At 38.2% G+C, this 20,269-nt stretch overlaps 1 protein-coding gene and 1 pseudogene across 5 annotated transcripts in view; one reads left to right on the top strand and one right to left on the bottom strand.

Moving 5' to 3' along the window:
- Positions 1–20,269, top strand: part of PARG (poly(ADP-ribose) glycohydrolase) — a 133,138-nt gene that overhangs the window by 27,680 nt on the left and 85,189 nt on the right. For all 5 annotated transcript variants that reach the window (XM_033208544.1, XM_033208545.1, XM_033208543.1 and 2 more), the window contains one exon: positions 5,846–5,920. In XM_033208544.1, the coding sequence (XP_033064435.1) occupies positions 5,846–5,920 (75 nt within the window). The remainder of the gene's footprint in view (positions 1–5,845; positions 5,921–20,269) is intronic.
- Positions 11,908–12,976, bottom strand: LOC117082061 (annotated as a pseudogene).

Genomic DNA, 20,269 nt, shown 5'->3' with positions numbered 1-20,269 from the left:
AAAAAAAAAAAAAAAAAAAAAAAGCAGACTCTTTATTTTTATTTATTTTTTTACAGTGCAATTGATTTATTTAAAACAGTTACAAAAAGCACAACAAAATAGAGATTATTCTTAGAATTATTAATGGTTTGTTAAAGATCAGGTAGGATTACAGGGTAAGAAATGGTATTAGGTGGGGGGAGCACCTGACTGGTTCTAAGGCTTTAGATACAATGTAGTTGATTACATATTAATTCAGCCATTACATACTGGGAATAGTAGATGGGGGATCAGTAATTTATCTACAAGGAACTCCTACACAGATCCGTGAAGACATCTCCAGTGCCGTCTTTCTCCACTCCTTAGGACCCTAAAGCCACCTGGATGACAGCATTTCCATCTTTCTTTCTCCACCCCATTCCCTATCCATATATTCTTCCCAATCCTAAGGTGCTGTGCAAGCTGAGAGCAGTCAGCTCTCTGCAGCTGGAACATACACTGTTTTGGTTACAGTGATCCTGTGTGACTAAGAAGGTTTTAGGGGCAGCCTTATACTCCAAGTTAGCCTTGAGTACAGTCAGTCCCTTCCGCAACACAATTTAGATTCTCTTGAATGCAAGTATCAAGCAAGTGAGGGATCAACCCTGCCTTCAGCAATACCAACAATACACTAACCACTCATGGCTCACAACTACAAAAAGCAAACTCTTCAAATGGAGAAAATCTCAAGTTGTGCTAGAGTTTACTTAGTTTTAGTATAATGTTAATTATGTGTATACAAACATAAAACTAAATATAAACTCCTTATACTTTTTTTTTTTTTTAATTTGAGACTGAGTCTCAGTCCATCACCTAGGGTGGAGTGCAGTGGTGCGATCACAGCTCACTGCAACCTCTGCTTCCAAGGCTCAAGCGATCCTCTCATCTCAGCCTTCTGAGTAGCGGGGACTACAGGTGCATGCCACCATGTCCAGACTAATTTTGTTTATTTTATTTATTTGTAGAGACAGGGTTTCTCTGTGTTCCCTAGGCTGGTCTCCAATCCTGGATTCAAGTGATCCACCTGGCCTTGGCCTCCCAAAGTGCTGGCTGGGATTATAGGCATGAGTCACTGCTCCTAGCTAACTCCTTATATCTGTAGTGCTTGTACAGATACATCAGATTGAATTTTTTTTTTTTTTTGAGACAGAGTCTCGCTCTGTTGCCCAGTCTGGAGTGCAGTGGCGCAATCTCGACTCACTGCAAGCTCCGCCTCCTGGGTTCATGCCACTCTCCTGCTTCAGCCTCCTGAATAGCTGGGACTACAGGCACCTGCCACCAAGCCTGGCTAATTTTTTGTATTTTTAGTAGAGACAGGGTTTCACCATGTTAGCCAGGATGGTCTCCATCTCCTGATCTCGTGATCCACCCACCTCGGCCTCCCAAAGTACTGGGATTACAGGTGTGAGCCACTGCACCTGGCCTGATTTTTTTTTTTTTTTTTTTAATTTCAGGTATAATGAACCATCGTTTGATTTGTATTTATTATCACAGTGAAAACAATTTGTAGTTGTTATTCCTTTCTTTGCACAGAAATTTTCAAACCACTGATTCAAACCCCAAAATAGTTTGCTGAGAAATTCTTTAAAATCCTACATAAAGAAGAAATTATTTTGCAATTATTACTTTTCCTACTAATCATGAACAGTTGATGGATGTTGGTGGAAACAAAGATGGGATCCTTATATAGAACATCAGATTGCAGTGGCGCAATCTCAGCTCACTGCAACCTACACCTCACTGGCTCAAGCAATTATTGTGCCTCAGCCTCCTGAGTCGCTGGAAAAAAATCTCAAGTTCTGCTAGAGTTTACTTAGTTTTAGTATAATGTTACAGGCACGTGCCACAGGCGCATGGCACCACACTGGACTAATTTTTTATATTTTTTGACTGAGACACTGGGTCTTGCCATGTTACCCATGCTAGTCTCAAATTCCTGAGCTCAAGTGCTCCACCTGCCTTGTCCTCCCAAAATACTGGGATTACAGGCATGTCATTACCACATCTGGACCAAGGTTCTTTAGAATTTAACATACCTGTACTGTGGTGTATAGAAGGACAGCTCAGTCTTTTCACTATTTTTGTCTATTAATAGTACCAGCCTTCATTTCTACAACATGTTGTCATTTGGCTGTTATTTTCTAAAAACAAAATTATAAACTCACATAGAAGCAGGCAACCCAGGAATATTACCCAGAGTCCATTTGAAGAATACTATCTTAGGTTCTTTATTTTTATTCTTCTAAACAGAGGGTGTTTTTAAGAATTTTTATATTTCTTCAAATGCAAATAGAATAATTATAGTGAGGCCAGGAGCAGTGACTCAGGCCTGTAATCCCAGTACTTTGGGAGGCCGAGGCGGGTGGATCACCAGAGGTCAGGAGTTCGAGACCATCCTGGCCAACATGGTGAAACCTCAACTCTACTAAAAATACAGAAATTAGCCAGGCGTGGTGGTGGATGCCTCCCAGCTACTCGGGAGGCTGAGACAGGAGAATCGCTTGAACCCAGGAGGTGGAGGTTGCAGTGAGCCAAGATCACACCACTGCACTCCAACCTGGGCAACAAAGAGCGAAACTCCATCTTAAAAAAAAAAAAAAAAAGGCACCTGGGCGTGGTGGCTCACGCCTGTAATCCCAGCACTTTGGGAGGCCAAGGCAGGTGAATCACAAGGTCAGGAGATCGAGACCATCCTTGCTAACACGGTGAAACCCTCCGTCTACTAAAAAATACAAAAAAATTAGCCGGGCGTGGTGGTGGGCACCTGTAGTCCCAGCTTCTTGGGAGGCTGAGGCAGAATGGCGTGAACCCGGGAGGTGGAGCTTGCAGTGAGCTGAGATCGGGCCACTACATTCCAGCCTGGGCAACAGAGCGAAGACTCCGTCTCAAAAAAAAAAAATAAATGAAAGATTAACTATAGTGTTCTAAATTACACAATCTTCTTACCTCTCTAGCAATTCCTTGGTGCACCATGATTATTTCAGGAAGGGGTAATTGCGTTAATCTGAATTTCCTTTTTGCGTTTCTCTCATGGTAGATTCAATAGAACAGAGTAATCCATCAAGATATTTTTCTATCTGCTTATGGTAATTGTTTCCTTTGCTGAAAGAATGCTTTGAGAGAGGAAGAGGGAAACATTAAATCCCTCTGATTGAATATAATGATCCTTTTGCTGTTTATATATCATTTGATGTTGGATTTAGAGGGGTTAGAGACATTCAGAATTTTAAAAAGTAATAGTGTCCTCAAAAGTTGATTTTACATGTAAGTACAGTAGTACTTATATAAATAATGTGTGTGATAATTTGCACATAAAGAATTTTTTGCGCTTATTGTGAATTAGGAACTAAAAAGAACTTATTCAGTAGTTGATAACTCAAGAGTACAGAGTAGTATCCAGTTTTTCTAATGACAGGCGACCTCATAATAGACTACTTTTGAGACTTGAAGACTGAAGTGAAAATAAATACAAGCCAGAGCTTAATGCTAATTATGAAACACTAAAAGAATTAGAGAATTACAGTGAAGAATTAGAATGCAATTGCTATTTAAAATGTTTTTCCTTACCAACTTTGAAGAATAATAACGTATGGATAAGAAAGTTTATCCTTTAAAGTGTGTCATTTGGTGAGTTTTGACGTTTACACATACCCATGAAGCTCGGTTATAATCAAGATACAGAATGTTTGTATCATCCCCAAAGGTTCCTCTCCCCACTTTGCAGTCCATTCCGCTTTCTGCTCTGGCCTCAGGCAACTACTAATCTGTTCTTTTTCACTATAGTTAAATTCTGCATGAATGGAATCATAGTAGGTATGTCTGACTTCATTCCCTCAAAATGAAGATTTTTGAGATTCATCCGTGTTGTTCAGTATATTGGTAGTTTGCTCCAGTATATGCATTTTTTATTCATTCACCTATTGATACACGTTTCTATTTAATACTTTGTGAGGTTCTGAAATTAGATACCAGTGATTAGAAAAAAAAATCCTTAAAATCTAATTTTTTTTTCTTTCTTTTTTTTTTTTTTTGGACACAGGATCTTGCTGTGTCACCCAGGCTGGAGTGCAGTAGTGCAATCTCAGCTCACTGCAACCTCAACATCCTGGGCTCAGGCAATCCTCCCACCTCAGCCCCCCAAATAGCTGGGACTACAGGCATGCACCACCATGCCTGGTTAATTTTTGTATTTTTTTCTAGGGGTCTTGTCATGTTGCCCACGCTAGTCTCGAACTCCTGGACTCAAGCGATCCACCTACCTCGCCCTCCCAAAGTGTGCTATGAGCCACCATGCAGGCCAAAATCTCTTAAGTCTTCTTCTTTTTTTTTTTTTTTTTTGGAGACTGAGTTTCACTCTCTTGCCCAGACTGGAGTGCAGTGGCGCGACCTCGGCTCACTGCAACATCTGACTCCCTGGTTCAAGTGATGCTCCTGCCTCAGCCCCCCTAGTAGCTGGAATTACAAGCATACAGCACCATGCCCAGCTAATTTTTGTATTTTTGGTAGAGACGGGATTTCACCATGATGGCCAGGATGGTCTCCATTTCCTGACCTCGTGATCCACCTGCCTCGGCCTCCCAAAGTGCTGGGATTATAGGCGTGAGCCAACGCACTCAGCCTAAAATCTCTTAATTCTTAATAGAAAATGTTATGTTATGGCTTGTAAGCGAAAAATAAAGACTCTTTCTTGCTATCTTATTTTATGGATGATTTTTCTTTTTCTTTTCTTAAGGAATTTGGATGTCCCTTGATTCCAAGTAAATAAGACACATTTTGTTGGCTCATCTTTTAACCTAGATACTTAGTATGGCATAAAGTACTATTCAGGAAGCTTTGACAGAGTATTAATTTTTTAAAAACTTATTCAATGATAACGAAATTTGAAAGATTTATAGTAATAATCTAACAGAGTGGTTTTCAGACTTGTGTACCTCAGTAAAAAAAATTTTCAGTGTGTATTACCAAGATAAATAGTTGTTTATAAATTCTGCATATCTTTTACTTTATTAATGTAATATGTACAGTATAAAATAAGACCAAAGTAGATATTTAAAAGGATGAGATAAAAGGTAATTATAAATAAATAGTTCTTTCTGCACATCTAATGGATTGTCTTATGCATACCTGACTCCGAAACCAGATATATAGTATTGCCTATTCAAACAGTTAAAAACTACACCAGTAGATGGCGTATTTTGACTTTTCATTCTACATAAATGTGTAATTTATGTGAACTGCTAGAGGAAGATAATTATGTATATATATTGTATAAAAATATCTTATAGTAAAGGAAAAAAGACAATTTTTAAATATTTTTTCCTAATCTCCTCGTCCCCATGAAATTTTTAATTTTTGTTTTTTACAAAAAAAATTTATACCTCAACCCTATTAACTGACCCATGAAATTTTCTATACACATGTAAATGTATTTGTATACATTTACAAATACACTATGTATCTCTGTGTATATATAAGGTGACGCTTTCAAGGACCACCAACAATTGTGATATCTAAGTTCATTTTTTATCCCTCAAGATCCAGTTTTTGTCTATTTGGAGTATATCACCCTATTTAGAATGCATGCTTTAGGGTGTAATTGTGTTTTTTCACCTATTACTTGACCTTTCTAATCTCATTTTTTTAAGTGAATAATAAATTAGTATTCATTCTGTTTGTCTGTAGCTACTGATGGCCATATCAGTAGCAGGGGGAGGTTGTAGGAAGCTTGTCTAACATTATGAAATGTACTGGAGGTAGTTCATAAGAGGCTCTTCATGGGTCATTCACTTGTCCATAACATGACGTTTTGTTTCTCCATTTTCCACAGGATGCTATTCTGAAATACAATGTGGCATATTCTAAGAAATGGGACTTTACAGCTTTGATCGATTTCTGGGATAAGGTAAAAGTATCCTTATTTCTTTATGAAAATATTATTGACTACTCTATAAGAAGGTTTGAGAAGAATACCCATAATTCAGCCACACTAAGATAATTATCATCTTTTAGTTTTATAAATTTGCTGTTATATATATGTCTTAGATAAATATAATTAGGAGTTAATATTGAATTTTGTTTTAGTCTCTTAGAATACACATTTTCTGTTATATTTTCATACCATTATCAGCATTATCAAGGAATGTATAATAGTCCATGCTTAGATTTTGAGAATATAATGGTTCCCATGTTCTCAAACATATAGGTTGCATCCAGTTTTACCCCCAGTTACATTGTGGCAACATTATATATGTATATATATTTTCCCATATTTTTTATTGTTTCTTTAGGTGATTTCCAGAAATTACATGACGTAAGTCAAAGGGCACAAAACATTTGTTTTAAAATCTTTTAAAAACTTTTGCCATAAAATCCTTTTTCCACAGATTAATTGTAGCAATTTACTTTGCTGCCAGTAGTGGGTAGGAATATCACTTTCACAGTACCATTAGCAGAGAGAGTCTTTTAATTTGTCTATTGGCCATTTGTATATTTTCTTTGGAGAAATATCTATTGAAATTTTTTGTCTTTATTATTGAATTTTAGGCATTCTTTATATATTTTAGATGCAGATTCCGTACCAGATACATGACTTTCAAATATTTTCTCCCATTTTGTGGTTTTTTTCCTTTCTTTTTCATTTTCTTGATGGTACACTTTGAAGCTCAAAAATTTTTAATTTTGATGAAGTCTAGTTTATCATTTTTTTTTCTGTTTTCAGGATCATATTTAAGAAGCTAATCTAAGATCATGAAGATTTATGTTTCTTCTAAGAATTTTATAGCTTTAGCTCTTACACTATGACTATTGCCCATTTAATTTTTGTGTATGATGTAAATTAGGGGTCCAATTTTATTATTTTCCATGTGGATATCCATTTTGAGTTAATTTTCATATGTGGTGTAAGGTAGGAGTTCAACTTCATTATTTTGCATGTGGATAACAAGTTGTGCCAGCACCATTTGTTGAAAAGACTCTTCTATCCCCTGTTGAATTGTGTTGGCACCTTTTCAAAATCAGTTGACGTAAGGATTGTTTCTGGCCTCTCAGTTCTACTCCACTGATCTATGTGTCTATCCTTGTGCCAGTACCACACAGTCTTGGTTCCATAGCTTTGTGGTAAGTTTTAAAATCAGGAAGTGTGTGTCCTATAACTTCGTTTTTTTTTTCAAATTTGTTTTGGCTATTTTTGGATTCTTTGCATTTCACTCTGAGTTTTAGGATTAATTTGTTACTTTCTGCAACAAACCTAGGTGCTAAGGGCAATTCTTATATCATGTTAATAGAATCCAAACTAATTCTGCATTTCAAGGTAGTACCAGTAATTTCAGGATTATCTTACTGAACTTTTGACCCGTATGGCTTTTGCAAGGCAGACATAAAGTAAATAATGAAAGCCTTATCCTTGTGTCTGGAAATTGGATATCTCAGATATCCTTGAATCTAAATGTCTTTCACTGTTACAGCAATGTAATATCTGATGCAATGAAAAGTAGATCAAATTGATATAATTGTTATCCTTGTCACTTAAGTTATCAGGACATAACATTTGTATTGTAACTTTCTGGATATGTGGTTAAATTGGATATGTGGTTAATTGGGGTAAGAAGTAATGTATAATTTGATACCTTGAGATGGCAGTAAAAGATGCCATTGGTTACAATACCTCTGTCACCTTGCTATGGAGTAGTCATTTTTTCCTCTCTTCTTAATCAGAATACTCAGACAGGACCTTGTTTCCCCTTTATCTGGTGACCTTGCCCAGAAACATGCCTGAAACGGGTAATATATAGCAAGTTTTGGTGTGTTTAGTGTAGGTCATAAATATGAGATGATTACTCAGGTGCTGATGATAGTTTTACAGTTCTTTAGAGAGAAGAGTCCTTGCATTTTCGACCTTCTGATACTTATTTATTTATTTTTTTATGAGATGGAGTCTCATCTGTCACCCAGGCTGGAGTGCAGCGGCACAGTCTCAGCTCAGTGCAATTTCCGCCTTGCGGGTTCAAGCAATTCTCTTGCCTCAACCTCCCAAGTAGCTGGGATTACAGGTGCCCGCCACGTTGCCCGGCTAATTTTTGTATTTTTAGTAGAGATGGGTTTTCGCCATGTTGGCGAGGCTGGTCCCAACTTCCTGACCTTAAGTGATCCACCCACCTCGGCCTCCCAAAGTGCTGGGATTACAGGTGTGAGCCACCACTCCCAACCAGACCTTCTGATTTGCATTTACTTTGTAAACATATGGAGGGTTGGAGAAGTCCCTACAACTACACTAAGTATTCATTTCTTATTGTATGCTTTAAGTCTTTGCCCATATATATATATGATGTCTTATAGCTAGATATAAATGTATGTTTAAAATTTATGCTATATTATAAAATCTTCTGTGATATATAACTTTATAATGTTTAGCCTTAATGGTTGCAGCAGTATTCCATCAAATTAATAAATTTTCTGCTCATCCACTCCTGTGTTTGTTAGAGATTTGAGGAAATTTGTATAAAGCCTATCTAGAGATTTGAAGGTGGTTCTCCCTGTGATTGTTTGCTATTCTGTCATTATTGTGTACTTAGCAAAATACCTTGGATGTTTAATACACTTGTGTATTTTTCTATCCATCAAATCTCCAGATATTATTCTAGTACTTTACCAAGTCATGACCCACAGGGACAACATTGCCGATGCTTGCAGTGGTTAGTGAGAAGTAAGTGTCAGACATATATGTAGGTGGGATTGGTGGAAGCAAAGGTTTTTAGTGCAAGGGAAACAAATTAATGATATTTGATTTGCATTTTCAGTGTCTTGTTCTACAGTAGGAAGGCTTGTTTATAAAGGGTTCTTTTTTTTTTTTTAATTTAAAGCCAGGCTATAGTGCAGTGGTGCTGTCACAGCTTACTGCAGCCTCAACCTCCCAGGCTATATACATCCTCCCACTTTAGCCTCTCGTGTAGCTGGGACTACAGGCATGTGTTACCACACCTGGCTAGTTTTTTGTATTTTTTTGTAGAGACAGATTTTTCACCATTGTTACCCAGATTGTTACCCAAAATTGTCTTTATACAGATTTTTGTAGAGACAATTTTTCACCATTGTTACCCAGGCTGGTCTTGAACTCTTGGACTCAAGCAATCTTCGTTCCTCAGCCTCCCAAAGTGCTGGGATTATAGGCATGAGCCACTCTGCCTGGCCTATAAAGGGTTCTTTTTTTTTTTTTGAGATGGATTCTAGCTCTGTCACCAGACTGGAATGCAGTGGCATAATCTTGGCTCACTAGAACTTCCCCCTCCTGGGTTCAAGCCATTCGCCTACCTCAGCCTCCCAAGTAGCTGGGACTACAGACGTGCGCCACCATGCCCAGCTAGTTTTTTGTATTTTTATTAGAGATGGGGTTTCACCATGTTGGCCATGATGGTCTCAATCTCTTGACCTCGTGATCCCCCCTCCTCAGCCTCCCAAAGTGCTGGGATTACAGGCAGGAGCTACCATACTCGGCCTTAAACTAAGGGTTCTTAAACATTGTTTATTAGCAGGGTTTGGCAATTTTTTTTCAGTTTTTATTTTTTAATTTTTTGTTGTTTTGAGACAATGTCTCACTCTGTCGCCCAGGCTGGAGTACAGTGGCATGATCTCGGCTCACTGTAACCTCCACCTCCCAGATTCAAGCAATTCTCATGCCTCAGCCTCCTGAGTAGCTGGGACTATAGGCACGCACCACCATGCCCGGCTAATTTTTGGATTTTTGGTAGAGACAGGGTTTCACTATATTGGCCAGGCTGGTCTCGAACTCCTGACTTCAAGCGATCTGCACACCTCGGCCTCCCAAAGTGTTGGGATTACAGGTGTGAGTGGCTGCTCTCAGTCAGAATTTGGAAATTCTTTACTTAAATGTGACATTGAACTCCGAGTGGCTTGTTTTATTAAGGAAAATAATTAAATTTCACATCGTATTAAGATTAATAGTTTGCAGTTAGGTTTATTTTGAGGCTGTTGATATTTATCTCCTTAAAACCTTTCTTTGATTAATTCAGTAAGTAAAGGATTTTGTAACCCAAACTGCCTTACAACAAGAGGAGTTCATATCAACAGTCATTGTGAAGCCATGGTACTGTAATTACCTACATTCTGGTCTCTAGCACTAGAGGTAAGGGGCCCAGAAGCCCACCCTGGTGTGTGAGCACCTCTACTGGAATGGAAGTAAGGAGTATTACCTCAGCTTTTGTTATTTTTTTAGAAACCAGCAAAGATCACAGAGAGCAATCTGTTAATTTGTTATTTGTATTTATATATTTAGGTGCTACTGAGTCAAAATGGCTGGTATTTAGTATTTTCTGCATCTTCAGGGGTGATATTGGTCTTCCTCACTGCCAGCTGCTGGAAGTGCTACAAACACACAATCTGTGTTTTATGGCCCTCCTGTGTGGTGTTCCACAAAATTAAATTCAAACACTTCTGTCATTTATATTCTAAATGAATCAATATACTTACTCCTGGCATTTTTCACTGGAAAGTTGAACAAAATGTTCTATATGTTAGAAAAGGCCTCTATCAATGCATCTTGGAGGAATTTTTAAATACTTCTCTTTTTTTGTTTTTGAGACAGAGTCTTCCTCTGTCACTCAGGCTGGAGTGGAGTGGCACAATCTCGGCCCACTGCAACCTCTGCGTCTCAGGTTTAAGTTACTCTACCCCCTCAGCCTCCTGAGTAGCTGGGATTACAGGCACCTGCCACCACGCCAGGCTAATTTTTGTATTTTTGGTAGAGATGGGGTTTCACCATATTGGTAAAGCTGGGCTCGAACTCCTGACCTCAGGTGATCCACCCACCTTGGCCTCCCAAAGTGCTGGGATTACAGGCATGAGCCACAGTGCCCAGCCAAATACTCCTTTTTTACAACACCTGTGGCACTGTTTCATTTCATTCATAGTATATTAACTTGTGAAATTTACATTAAAGCTGTAGTAACTGAAGAAGAGCATGGGGGATATATTTTTAAGGGGGTTTCTTCTATTTCTGTGATGTTGGCTTCTATTTCTGGACTTGGATGTTTGCTTTATATTTATTCATTAGACTATACATATATATTTTTATATACTTTTTGAACATTTCACAATAAGTATAAAATGTTAAACTAATATAAAGAGCTTTAAATCTGCAATTGATTTATGTAACAAACTTCTTAAGAAAATGGATTAATTGTTGAAAGGAAGCCTAAGGATTTTAGTGACTATTTCATCTTCCTTTCTGTGTTGAGTTTTATGTCTGGAATTGAAAATAGAAATGTATATGCCTTTCGTTTCATCCTTCCATTGGTTTTTCCATGAAGGCTGTCATAAATAACAAAATGAGTGGTTTTGGTTTTGCTTTTGTTTTTTGCATCTGTGGCTGGTAAAGGTGGAGAGTGAGAGATGGGAGTACAGGAATGAGAGGACATTTAAAAGTAAAAAATGGAAAACCTAGACTTTAGAATGATTTTGTTGCTGTGATGAGGCTAGTAATATATTTCTGTTTGTAAACCACAATTTAAATATACATATACAGCATAAAGTCTTTACTTCAAATCATACATACAAAATAGATTATTGCAACTTAGAAATTCTGCATCTTTTGTGTTTGCTATAGTTATTAAAATATTGACTATGCATTCTCCTATCAGCTCTTGTCCTATGACTTGTCAGAGAAAGACTGTTTAAAGCTTCTATCACTGTAAATAAGAGTGTGTAATTCTATTAGTATTGAACTTGCATTTTTGTTTATGTGCTACCTAATTTAAAAGGTAAATGGGACATAATATTGAGTTTTGAATGATGCAAAATAAATTCATCATTTTATGTCTAAGCTATCTTTTTCTTCAGAACTCTCTGTCATTTAAATTTTTTTTAGTTTTTTTTTTTTCAAGAGCACAAATCCACTTTTACTTATTTACTTTTCATTAGTTTAAATCCTTGAGGGGTACAGCATCACACAGATTCTGTGTCCAATGGCCTTAGCAGGAAGATTGCTTCAGAATTTGGTGTGAACCGTGCCACTGTTTCCCTGGCACCAAGTTACCTTTCCATAGATTATTCTGGTTTTGTTTGGTTTGCCACCAGGAGTCACTTTGTTGTTCTTTGCTTTGTATACATAAGCACATCTTATGCCCAAATAGAATTCTGTTTCATTTTGGGCATAAACACCTTCAATTTTAAAAAGAGCTGTGTGCTCTCTTTGGTTCTGGAGACCCCACTTATGCTCAGCAAAAATGGCCTTGGACCACAGCCTTCCAGACATACTTGCTTTTTAGAAGTCCTGTTCCCAGCAGGCCTCCACAGGCTCCAAGTTGGCAGAAAGAGAAAGGCCATTTCAAATTTTAAAAACAGGTACAATATAATTCATTGTCTCCAAAATTGAGGCATGTATTATTATACCTGTGTTTAACTAAAGTAACAGTTTTTGAACTTGTGATTATGGAAAACTTTAAAAATTATAATGTATTGGCAGAGCATCAGTAGAAACTCAGAAGAATGAACATAAACTTGTATTAAAACATTACAAAAAAAGTTATTTCACATACACAGAGTAATGGCTGGAAGAAATTAAGTTTTGATTTATGTCTATTATGTAATAAAAAGTTAAAATATATGTTGAAATTATTAGGCAAAAATCATAGCACAAATCAGCTATGATTCAATAACGTAAAACACAATAGTTGTATGTTTATGCATCACTTGAGCATCAATGCATTCATGCATATGTGGTATACTGTGGACATCCTGGCTTTCTGAGGTGTGGCATGCTATTATGAGTAGCTTATCTCAAGGTAATTATAACTGTATCAAATATACTCAGTATTTTTGTGTATTAAAAATTTTAGAACAAAAATATTGTTAGAGGATTTTTCTTTCTACTCTCTTCATTCCTCCTCTCTCCACCCCTTTATCCCCAGACTATGTATAAACATTTCATGGAGGGTTAGTGCTCTTTAGAATAGTTTGGGAAAAGCTTACCTAAGGCAGTAAATTGTTGTAACTACCATTTTAAATCACAACAGATTTCGTTTTTCAGTATCTGAAGGAATGTGGCCTCCTTCCGTGATAGCCTTTTGGTGGTCATTTTTTGTTTTGGTTTGGTTTGGTTTTTTGGATAACACTGAAGTAAGTTTCTGAATGTATATAAACACATTATTACTTAGATTGATTTAACATTCTTCATAGATAATCTGTTTTCTGGGATTTTCTTCAAAGCTTAAAAAATATGAAATGTCTTTGTTATATTTGTCACAAAGAGCCTGTACCAAACTCCTAATCAAATGAAAGCAGCCTTGAATGTTTCATAAGACTACAGCTAATGTCTTTATCTCTCTAGCTTTCGAACCTCTGATTTGGAGTTCAGTGGAAATTTAACCTTTTTGGACCTCTTCCCTTGGTGACTCACAGTCTCTGGAATCATAAGGTCTGCATTACTTTACAGCTCAATTTAATTCATAAGAACTATAGTAGCCAAAAGAGAGCTAATCAGAGTCACTAAAATATTGAAACAGATGAATTGTGACTTTTAGATTTGTATGGAATATGTGGAATTTCTCTCCCTGATTTGGTTAATGTGTGCTTTTGAATTGGGACATATGTTGAGAGTCTGACATTTATGATATCTAAATAGTGCATATCCCAAAGGACAGATTACTCCAATTGGAACTAGGCACTTTGCTTTTATAAACTTGATGAGTTACCATGGAATATCAGTCTTAGTTGAGCACTCTATGCACTAGATCACTGATGAAGTTAGAGTTGTTATTTTGTTTTTGCAAAACACTATCTGAATTGTATTTATGTGGTAGGACAAAGCGGTTAGAAGTTACAGATACTCAAAAGTGAAAATTCATTCAGTAGACTTTCTCTTACATTCTAATAATTAAATTAAGCTAGTACTTAGTTTGTCCTATAACTCTAACCCTTCATTTGGATCAAATAGCAGTAGAAGTTATTCCTTTTAAATGTTGATGTGGTGTTGATTTCATTATCCAAAAATCTACTGTTAGAGGAGTGAAAATAATTTTATGTTTTAATCTTGCCGGTGATTTGTGTCTCTCTTTATGAGCTAGCTCTGAAGTGTTTTGGGTTTTGTTGTGTTTTGTTTGTATTTTATTAACACAGTTCAACATGATGCCTTGATTTATAATTCCTGTTAAATTAATTTACATTTATTCTTCTTATGTTCCTACTCATCAAAATAAATTCTGTAGTCTTTTTGAGTATGCTTCAAACATTTTTATCTACAAGTAACATTTCATATTTAACCCTGGAAGGACTATTATAGTATTTTTATCTGAAGGTAGAAATAATGAGTAAATGAAAACAGGATGTTAGATTTGTTTTTCAAATTTATGTAGTGTTTCAATGTGTAGCCTATTTAAACAAGCGGTAAATTTGGTCATCAAAGACTAAATAGATCCATTGGTCCTTTTATATGAGGGGGTGCTGTTGGTGCTATGGTTTACCAAAGACTGAGCCAATGGTCTTTCTCCTTATTTACTATTAGTACTAGTAGAGAAAAATACTCATCCTCGATTTATTGTGATGATAACGACAGGTAATGATTAAGTACAAGGGTCTGTCAGATTCTAAGCTAGCTAAATAATTTTTCTTTATAGTGTGTTAAAGAAGTTTTTGGTAAGCTGAGTGACATAGTACCATGTTGCCACAAATGCTCTTTAATTACATGAAAAGCATTATAAAAAGACATTTTCTGCAACAAGGGCCATTTCCAGCATAGTGAAATATGGAATATTTTCAAATGAACTCCAAAGTGATATATGTTGAAGTCTTGCTCTTGGTCTAATCTGCCTCAGTCCTGAGAAGCCTAGCTCTAAGATAAACAAAGGGCATCCACTGGGAGTGTAATGTTGGAACTGCTCACTGCCTTAAGTAACCATATGCATAGCCTCTTTCCTGATAGTTGGCTCCTGTCTCCCTTTATAATCCTTTCCTTCTTCCATGCCTGCTGCTTAAGTGGCAGACTTTTCCAGCATCACTTCTCTTGGACACTTTTATCTGTTGCAGGCATAGGTCTGTCTCATTTCAGACTCACCCCTTCTACAAGATCCTCCCTGTAGATATCTCTTTTGTGTTTTCATCTTATTTGGTTATCTGTGGCGATGGAGGTGGTAGTGCTTATTACTGAGAGTTTTCTATGTACCGGCTATAGTGTCAGCAGTATGCTTTATCTGATTTAATTCTAACAACCACCTCATGAGTTAGATGCTATTAATATTTCTGTTTTACAAATGAAGAATGGAAAACCAAGGTTTAGGGAGTTTAAGTAACTAAATGACATCTCACTTTTATCTATGGACCGTGGCACATGCTGTCAGAGTCGGTCTTTGGCATTGCACCTAGGAAAGAAGCTGAATCAGATTAAACATACTACCCAAACATTAGGTCAGTTGAAAATGGCTAGGGAAAGGGGAAGATTCATTGTAAAAACTAATTGAGTAAAGCTAGGGAGGCCTGATAAGTTCAAAGACTTGAATTAAAGGTAGAAAGAAGAGGAAAACCTTTTAGCAAAAGGTGGCCTTAATGGCCCATAGCCTTAGATCTGGCATCGTTTAGAACCACATGGCTGGGCATGTGGCTCACGCCTGTAATCCCAATACTTTGGGAGGCTGAGGCAGACAGATCACTTGAGGTCAGGAGTTTGAGACCAGCCTGACCAACATGGTGAACCCTTGTTTCTACTGGGAAAAAAAAAAAAAAAAGGCGGCAACAGCACAGTCTCAGGGAGAGCACCTACCAGCTTCCAGCAGTCTTCGTTCCTTTGAATCCTTTGCCATCTGGTTGTACTCCCTCTTCCCATTCTTGTTATCTGCCCATCTTTGACACCTCTTTTCCACTCTCCTGTTACTTGGCATCACCTTGGGCAACTTCGTTTCAGTTGATATTCATGTTGATGAACCATTTACTAGTCAGACCCAAGTCTGAGTGTGAGACCTTCTACTTTATTAACTCATGTGACCACAAATGACCAGAGCTTGGACCTGGTTATCCCCTGAGCCAGCTCCTTCTCTGAAGTCATGAACTCATAATTCTTCTCCCACCACAGCCTCCTAGTTTTTTGAGTGTCCACTGCTTTCATCCCTTTTCTTCTGGTCCACTGTGTCCTAGGTTGTATTATGCAAATATTAACACTTCATGAGTAAAGGGTTAATGGTTAAGGTGAGGGAATGTACTGCGTATTATCTCTGAGGAGTCTTACAGTAAAGAAACATGCTTGGCTTTATTTAATTAAACCCTTTTTTTTTCAAACTTATTTATAAACAGCTTCCGTGTAACAGCTTTTGACTTCCTTTGTAGCAAGTATCCATGGAGCACACTTTGCACAGCACAGTTGTAATGGGGAAGGGAGAGAAGGAGGAAGAAATAAAGGGAGAGAGGAGAGAGGGAAGGAGAGAGAGAGGGAATAATGAATCTTACTAATAGGCTTTGCTAAGAGTTCATGTTATTCAATCTCAAGTAGACCTTTGTTTCCTGTTGCCATCTTTTACATATTTCCTCATTACTCTAGGATTCCAAACCTTTTCATTGTTTTCTAATGTTTACTGACATTCCACTATCCGTCTGCTCCTACTTCATACCTCTTGTAGAGATTTGAGGACATCTAAAAGGTAAATTCTTTCAGTTTCTTCATTTTAAGGGTTTCAACATACTTTATGTTTCTCTTTCTTGTTATCGCAAAGGAAAAGCTAGTCTTACTCCATTCCTCAAGGGCAGCATGTCTAAAACAATTATACTTTAGGATACATATGTCACTGTATCTTTTCTGGCCTTGACCCTCTTTCCTTGCTGCCTGGTTAGTGCTTGCTTGACTTTTAGTATTCAGCATGACTATCACTTCTGCAATTGACTTTTTTTTTTTTTTTTCTGAGACATCTCGGTCTCCAGGTTGGAGTACAGTGGCACAATCTCAGCTCACTGTAACCTCCACCTCCTGGGTTCAAGCGATTCTCCTGCCTCAGCCTCCTGAGTATTACAGGCGTGCACCACCTTGCCTGGCTAATTTTTATATTTTTAGTAGAGATGACGTTTCGCCATGTTGGCCAGGCTGGTCTCAAACCCCTGACCTTGTGTGATCCCCCTGCATTGGGCCTCCCAAAGTGCTGGGATTACAGGCGTGAGCTATCACGCCCGACCTAGACTTTCTTTTTTTAGAGCAGTTTTAGATTCACAGCAAAATACACAGATTTCTCATATATCCCCCACTCCCAGGCATGCACACCCTCCCCCATTGTCAACATCCCCCACTAGAATAGTGCATTTGCTACAATTGATGAACCTACATTGATGCATCATTACCACTCAAAGTTCTGTAATTGACATTTTACAGTCATCTTCTATAGGCTTCCCTGTACAAGGCTGTGATTTGTTCTTTGTTATGTTCCTAGCACTTAACATAGTGAGAACTTTCAATACCACTTAATGCAGGTTATGCGCAAATCTTTTTTCTTCTGCTCTTTCTCTCTGCCAGCTTCTAATTGACTATTGGATTTATTCACCTGGATATTCCACAAGTACCTAAAACTAGCCTTGTGGCCACTCTCCAAATTCTGTCAGTGAATGGTTCCGCCATTTATCTATTCATTCACTCAAGCCAGAACTTGTTCATCATCCTGGCTGCCCTGTTCTGCCTCAGCCACCTTTTTCTGCTGATCTACCATTTCCTCATTTTATAGTGTGATATCATAATTTTACTTCCTAAATACTTCTTGAGTCTCGCCTCTATTTCTGTTATACTTGTCTTCTCCATACCATTGTCATGACTCAGCTAGTATATTGTAACAGTCACCTAGCCGACCCCTGTGTGCAGTTGGTCCCTTCAAATCCATCCTTCATGCTGCTCACACACAATGAGCTCTCTGAAGCACAGATCTTAAAACCTTCCATGGCATTTCATCTCTTTTCAGCTCTATTGGTGATATTTATGGCATTCCATGACCTTGCTTCTGCCCACCTCTGCAGCATCATTTCATGCCACTTTTCCTGTTCCAAACCTGATGGTCTAATGACTCTAAATTACTTGTGGTTCTCTGTCATGGTGTTTGCTTGCTTCTTAATCCAGCCTTCAAGACTCAGCTCAGTTTTTATCTCCTCTGAGTATCCTTTTTTGTCCTCTCAGCCTCTACTAAAAACTCCTCTGTGTGCTCACAGTAGTACCTGTGCACACCTCCATGTGCTTGTTACGTTCGGCATCATATAGCCATGAAATGTCTGAATATTTGTGAGGCCCAATTTCTCCAGGGTGTCTTAGTATTTTCTAGCTCATGGCTGATGCACAGTTAATGTTTCTTGAACTGAGTTCAGGATATTCAGGGAGAGTAGTCCAGCACACAGAAATGTGGGCCTTGAACCACAATCACTTACTGAGAGATTTAGGAATTATTTGTGTAAGGTGATAGTTGACCATTTGTGACTGGTGATTGGAAGAGAGAAAAGGTAAGGCCAGTATGCATAACCTTTATTACAGCTTTTTTAATTTATTTTTTTTCCAGAGACAGGGTTTCACTGTGTCCTCCAGGCTGGAGTGCAGTGACATGATCATGGCTCATTGTAACTTCAAATTCCTAGGCTTAAGCAAGAACCTCCCACCTCAGCTTCCAGAGTAGCTGGGACTATAGGTCCACACCACCACATCTACCTAAGTAAAAAATTTTTTTTGGCCGGTCGCGGTGGCTCACGCCTGTAATCCCAGCCCTTTGGGAGGCTGAGGCAGGCAGATCATGAGGTCAAGAGATCAAGACCATCCTGACCAACATGGTGAAACCCCATCTCTACTAAAAATACAAAAATTAGCTGGGTGTAGTGGCGTGTAAGTTCCAGCTACTCTGGAGGCTGAGGTGGGAGAATCGCTTGAACCCAGGAGGCGGAGGTTGTAGTGAGCCGAGATCACACCACTGCACTCCAGTCTGGTGGCAGAGTGAGACTATGTTGCCCAAGCTGGTCTTAAACTCTTGGCTTTAAGTGATCCTCCTGCTTTGGCCTCCCAGAGTGCTGAGATTACAGGCATGAACCACTGTGCCCAGGCTTTATAGTTGTGTAGCATTTTTACCCTAAAAAGTAGTAAGTGTCTAGAGGACAGACACCTTGTATTGTTTGTCTTGGTATTTATTTTTCACAGTGCTCGATCTAATGCCCTGGACAAAGTGGGTGTTCAATATGTGTTTGGACTAAGTAGCAACATATGACTAGAATTCAGTAGAAAGGAGAGGCTGTTCTTTTTGTTGGATTTCTGAGCTCTGTAACTTCACACTTCAGGGGCCCATTTACCTCTTTAATTCCCTACATGCAAAAGGAGGATGAATGCACCAGATGATAGATTGAACCTGACCTCTTAATGTTTTATGTGATCGTAACTATGTGCCGCATCGGTCCTCATAAGCCTTCATTTTTATATAGGCTATAAAACCAAAATTATTTCAAGAGGAATATTTGACCATTTTTATCCTTCTTTTAAAATGAATTGGGGTTACCAAAAGTAGCCTGATGCAGTTGAATAAAATTAGGTGTATTTTAAAACCTCTAAACAAAAAGCTACAGATTTAGTAATCTGTAGTTGTATCTACATATGTCTGAAAACCCTTGCATCTTCTTTTGGTTGCCCTGGTGACTGTTTCATTGGAGTGGTATAGCAAGAAAGACTACATCTGTGGAGTCCAAACAGTAGCTACTATCCATATATAGCTATTTAAATAGAAATTAATTAAAATGAAATAAAATTTAAAATTCAGTTCTTCAGTCACAGTAGCCACATTTCAAATGCCACATGTGGCTGGTGGCTGCCATCCTGGACAGCACAGATATAGAACATTTTCATCACTGCAGAAAATTAGATTGGATAGCAATGTACTAAGTCATCCCTAAGGATCCTTCTGCGTCTGACATTATCTTTCTACATGGAGGCCTGCTTACAGGGAACTTCTGAGATTTCTCAACATTCTTTAACTGTGTTTTGATTTTTTTTTTTTTTTTTTTTGAGACAGAGTCTCGCTGTCTCACCCAGACTGGAGTGCAGTGGCGCACGGTCTCTGCTCACTGCAAGCTCTGCCTCCCGGGTCAACACCATTCTCCTGCCTCAGTCTCCCGAGTAGCTGGGACTACAGGCGCCCGCTGCCACACCCAGCTCATTTTTTGTATTTTTTTTTTTCTTTTATTAGAGACGGGGTTTCACCGTGTTAGCCAGGATGGTCTTGATCTCCTGATCTCGTGATCCGCCTGCCGTGGGCTCCCA

Source organism: Trachypithecus francoisi, unplaced genomic scaffold (assembly GCF_009764315.1).
Source record: "Trachypithecus francoisi isolate TF-2019V2 unplaced genomic scaffold, Tfra_2.0 Lachesis_group9, whole genome shotgun sequence".
In the NCBI taxonomy this organism is placed as follows: Eukaryota; Metazoa; Chordata; class Mammalia; order Primates; family Cercopithecidae; genus Trachypithecus; species Trachypithecus francoisi.
The sequence above is the reverse complement of the archived record's forward strand: the minus strand, read 5'-3'. Positions and strand labels throughout refer to the sequence as shown.